Source organism: Scardinius erythrophthalmus, assembly GCF_964197995.2.
Source record: "Scardinius erythrophthalmus genome assembly, chromosome: 23".
NCBI lineage: Eukaryota > Metazoa > Chordata > Actinopteri > Cypriniformes > Leuciscidae > Scardinius > Scardinius erythrophthalmus.
Genome location: NC_138243.1, coordinates 12,990,375 through 12,995,305, shown reverse-complemented (window position 1 = coordinate 12,995,305; position 4,931 = coordinate 12,990,375). Strand labels below are relative to the sequence as shown.

The 4,931-nt window shown below is 34.7% G+C and overlaps 1 protein-coding gene across 1 annotated transcript; it reads left to right on the top strand.

Annotated features, from left to right (window-relative positions):
* The first annotated feature begins 1,876 nt into the window (after positions 1 to 1,876).
* On the top strand, positions 1,877 to 3,652 carry pbdc1 (polysaccharide biosynthesis domain containing 1). The gene is made up of 6 exons (XM_081354686.1): positions 1,877 to 1,972; positions 2,370 to 2,435; positions 2,538 to 2,597; positions 2,695 to 2,835; positions 2,928 to 3,039; positions 3,157 to 3,652. The coding sequence occupies exons 1-6, from the start codon at positions 1,943 to 1,945 to the stop codon at positions 3,267 to 3,269; spliced, it is 522 nt and encodes a 173-aa protein (XP_081210812.1). The 5' UTR covers positions 1,877 to 1,942; the 3' UTR covers positions 3,270 to 3,652.
* Positions 3,653 to 4,931: the final 1,279 nt, after the last annotated feature.

Sequence of the window (4,931 nt, the reverse complement as noted above, 5' to 3'; positions counted from 1 at the left end):
AGATGTAAACCTCTCTTTGAGCCTATGCAGTATTACTGCAAGGATTTGTGCTATTTATCTGCAGGTCTTTATACATCTGTGATTATTAAGCCTACGTTTCACATTATTCAAAATTTGCAAGTCGCCTCTGACTTTATTAAGTATACAACTGATAGGCTACCTGAATAACACGAGGTATGTGAAAAATGTATTTAAATAAAATAAAATAAAATAAAATAACTAACACGAAGGTTCGAACCTTACACCACTAGAGGGCGCGGTAAAGCCTTATGACAGCTACAATACATTTTATATGAGTAGGCTACATTTTATTTTACATGAATTCTACTACACTTATAGCGCGCTTAAAAAATTCTATTCTATTCTATTCTATTCTATTCCTGTCTGGCCTAGATATATTTCCTTCTCTTTTCTTCTATTGTGCCATTTTCTGTTCTATTCTATTCTATTCTATTCTATTCTATTCTATTCTATTCTATTCTATTCTATTCTATTCCCTTTTGTACTTTTTAGGGCAGGGCAGGGCTATTCTATTCTGCTCTATTCTATTCTACCATATTGTATTCATTCCTATCATATCGTATTCTATTCGTTTTAGGACTATTCTATTCTTTCCCATCTGGCCTATCTGTTCCCGTCTCATTTCTTCTATTATTGTGTCATATTCTATTCTATTCTATTCTTTCATCTCATATTCTATTCTATTCTATTCTTCAGTTTTTAGGATAGGGCTAATCTGTTATATTCTGCAATATTCTATTAATTCCTTTTTAATTCCTATTCTATTCCATTGTGAAGTATTTAGGTTCAATTCTATTATATCCTGTCTGGTCTAGATATATTTAATTCTATTCTACTGTGGCATATTCTATTATTTTCTGTCATATTCTATTTTTCATTATTAATTTATTAAGGTCTACATTATTATAACTATTCCTTCCTATTCTGTCATATTCTATTGCTTTCTGTTATATTTTATTCTATTCTTTCATGTCTGGTATAGAAGTATTCCCTTTCCCTTTCTCTTATTTTTTTATGTTCTGTCATATTTTATTCTTTCCTGGAATCTAGTCTTTTCTTATTAGGATTATTCTATTCTCATCTATTCCTTCCTGTCTTGCCTTGATATATTCCCCTCTCTTTTGTTCTACTCTGTCATATTCTATTCTATTTATCAGTTTTTGGATTTTTTTATTCTATTCTGTTTTTCCTGCCCAGTCTAGATATATTTCTGTCTATTCTACTGTGGCATATTCAATTAATTTCTGTCATATAATATTTTATTCTTTCCTTATTCGTTTATTATGGTCTAGAACTATTCCCTGTAATATTCTAACAATTTCGTTCATATTTTATTCTGTTCTTTCATGTCTTGGTAGATCTATTCCCTCCCCTTCTTTCCTATTTTATTCTGTTCTGTCATATTTTATTACTTCCTGGATTATTCTATTCTATTAGTTTTAGGACTGTTCTATTCTATTATGTTCTATTCCTCTCTGGCCTCGATATATTCCCATTCTCTCCTGTCATATTCTATTTTGAAGTTTTTAGGACTATTCTATTCTTTCCTGTCCAGTCTAGATCTATTTCATTCTATTCTATTGTGGTTATTTAAATAAATTAAAATAGCTTAAAAACAATTTATATTATGTATATAAATGTAGCGTTTATTTTTTTAACATTATGCTTCCACATCCACAATGTGAACTTACTTTTGTTGTAACATAGCCTAACCACTAACTTAGATAACTTTTTTTGTAGTATGCCGTTTCATTTTTATACACCTTAATAGAAATGCCTTTTCTTTTAATTATTTTAAAATCAATTCCACTGCAACAACACCTGATTTGAACGGCAAACTGGAAAACAACAAAACGCATTTAAATCACATGACCTGTCGTCATGACGTGTTTGTAGCTCATCCGGGTCAAAAGGCGTCAGCATGGACACGGGGAATGTTCTTGCATCTCTGGTAGGGAACGAATTATTTTAACGTATCAACAAACACAACGAACTGTACAATAACGCGACATGCTAGCCTAGTATTTCATCGAACCGATGCTCTCAGTTAACGGATATTCACTTACTGCTTGCAGCACATATTGCTACAAATCATAGTTAGCTTGCATGCTAACAAGCATGTCATGAGTATATGGCAACACAAACAAAACAGAAATAAGAAATCATTTCCTTTATAATCGCTGAAATTTATATGAATACAGGTTTAAAATGCTTTGATAGTTCTTTAGTAGTCTAACAAGGGGATTGACAGCGTTGATAATCACAGTGTCTTGTGTGGTTTAATGGCACGAGTTTTACGTATTAAGATTTATTAATGTTTCATTCAATATTTCTGTTTTAATAAACAGGGGGTAGAAGGAGCCACTGCTGCTGCGCATGCGCTGTCTCTTCCAGCAGAAGCGTATGGAAATGATGTGAGATGGGATGGTTTGATATTTGCACATATAAGCAAAACTTTCAATTTTCTGAAAAGCATTATCACTTCAAAACACTAACCGTATTTTGTTCCCTATCAGGCCCAATTGGAAGTAATGTGGGCTATGAAAGCCTACAATCACGCAGAAATTTACTTTAATGTAAGTGAGTGAGTGAATGAATGGTCACAATCTATCGTGCGCGGTGATTTTGGAAAACTTGAATGTCCAGTTTAACTGACAGTCTCTTTCTCCACAGCTTATTTCCTCCGTTGAGCCTAAATTTCTAAAACTAACTAAATCAGACGAGCAGATATACACTAAATTCCGAGAAGCATTTCCTGACCTCAGTATTGAAGTTCTGGACCCGGACCTGCTGAAGTCGGCAGACGCTAAAGAGGTTTGGGACGTTACTTTTGCACGCGAGAAGAGTTTTATTTTATAAATTACTCAGAGAGAGTCTGTCAAGCTCTGTTTCAATTTTGTTTCCAGAAATGGAGGCCCTTTTGTAACCAGTTTGAAGGTGTTGTAGAGGACTTCAACTATGGTACATTATTACGTCTAGACTGTCAGAAGGACTACACGGAGGAGAACACGATATTTGGTTTGCAATGCCACACATGCACTCATTTCAGTCCCCAAGAAATAGATCTTGGAAATAGAAAACTAAAAGGAAACGCACAGTGAAAATGCCTAATTTTCTTCCTTATTTTCATTTCAGCCACCAGAATCCAGTTTTACGCCATTGAGATTGCCAGAAACCGAGAAGGATTCAATGACGTCGTCCATAATGCCAATTCAAAAACCAAACAACTTAAAAGAGATGAGAGTTAATCACGACAGTGTATTATTTAAAGTGGCCTTCTTGGTGTAGTAGAGATCTTACACATCAAGTTCAAAAGTGGAAAAATACATAATAAACGTCCTATGTAAATGTATGTAAGAGCTTTTTCCATCTGTTCTTATAAGCCGGAAGGTGGATAAAATTTAGTTTTGTTTTACCTGTAATGTCTCACCTTTTTTTGTAATAAATAACAGTACATTTCCCCCTGAAAAGTGCTGCTGTACTGTGTGAATTTATATTGTAACTGATTAATCATGGCTTGAAAGCCATGAAATTGCATTCGCATTTCACTGTAAAATGTCATTCTGAGTAAAACGGGATATTCAACAAAAAGCAGAACTCGACAGTAATTAATGAGCTAGATTAATGCAATTATGCAGTAGGAGTTCAAAATTCAAAGGTTCTTTTGTGGAGGTCTAAGTTCACCCTTGAGAACATCTTGATGTATCCGAATGCCAACATTTTTGCAATAACCTTTACTGCCACACAGAGATTTTTCCAATAGATAGTAAATTCAGTCCAGTAGTATACTGAGCAGAGCATAACTAGATATGAAAATATGAATATTAACTGTGGATATATGAATATGATTTATAGTTAATGTTAAAGGGATAGTTTAAGGGACAGAAAATTCTGTCATCACTCACCCTCAAGTTGTTCCAAACCTGTATGAATTTTTCTTTTGCTGAACACAAAATATGATATTTTTAAGAACGTGGGTAACCAAATAGTTGGACCCATTAACTCAATTTTTTGTGAACTATCCCTTCTTGACATTTCAGGTTTTCTATGACCATGGGAACCCGTCGCTATTAATAACAGGAGCATTTACTAAAAAATGTGTCAAATTTGACCATGTTGACTAAAAGCATGACAGTTTAGTCACGATGTAGCGGTCACAAACGTGCACATACTAGTACAAACCAATGATGTTTATTTTGCAGTCACAATGCTTACACTATATGTAGCAGACATCCAAACAAACAATCAAACAGTTCAACCTTATCACTCAATGGACCCAACACACAGTCGCCAAAAACACATTCACATCAGGGAACCAAAAAAAGAAAGTTAACATCCATGAGTGTTGGACATGGTTAAGAGATGAGCTAGTTCTTCACAAACAGTTAGCAGCAACATCTGTTGAGTAGCACAAGTTGCTAATATACTCCATTCACCTCTGTTTAAATCTACCATATTCCGATGCGTTTTCTGTGATTAAAAATAAATCTGGAATCCAGGGGGAGAAAAACAAAAAAACAACTGGGTTAAAGCTAGAGAAACTGTCGAGAGTGATCCTGTCACGATGACTTGAGTACCAGGGTGTTTTTTTTTTTTGTTGGAAGGACACGGCTACATTATATAGGCTTCACTACCGAAGAACGCCAGATCAACAATAAAGCCACGAGAGACTGGAAGTCTGTGAGATTAAAAAGCAAGGAAAACAGTTTGACGAAAGCTCAGAGAGCAACTTCACCACAACCAAGTCACTTTATCTAATCAAATCCACAGACGACATGATCAAACCCTTCAGAGACAAAAGGGAAAAGGTTACACGTGCGTTCTCCTTTAACGGAGGTCTCGGAAATAATCATACACTAAAATGGGTGATTTTGGGACCGTTTCCAGGTCAGAGGTGAGCAGAACTAATC

Excerpts from the sequence above, each read along its gene's own strand:
- pbdc1 (XM_081354686.1), top strand. The coding sequence starts at position 1,943 with ATGGACACGGGGAATGTTCTTGCATCTCTG. Across the intron at positions 2,598-2,694 it reads ACGCAGAAATTTACTTTAAT|CTTATTTCCTCCGTTGAGCC; the intron begins GTAAGTGAGTGA and ends CTTTCTCCACAG. Across the intron at positions 2,836-2,927 it reads AGTCGGCAGACGCTAAAGAG|AAATGGAGGCCCTTTTGTAA; the intron begins GTTTGGGACGTT and ends TTTTGTTTCCAG.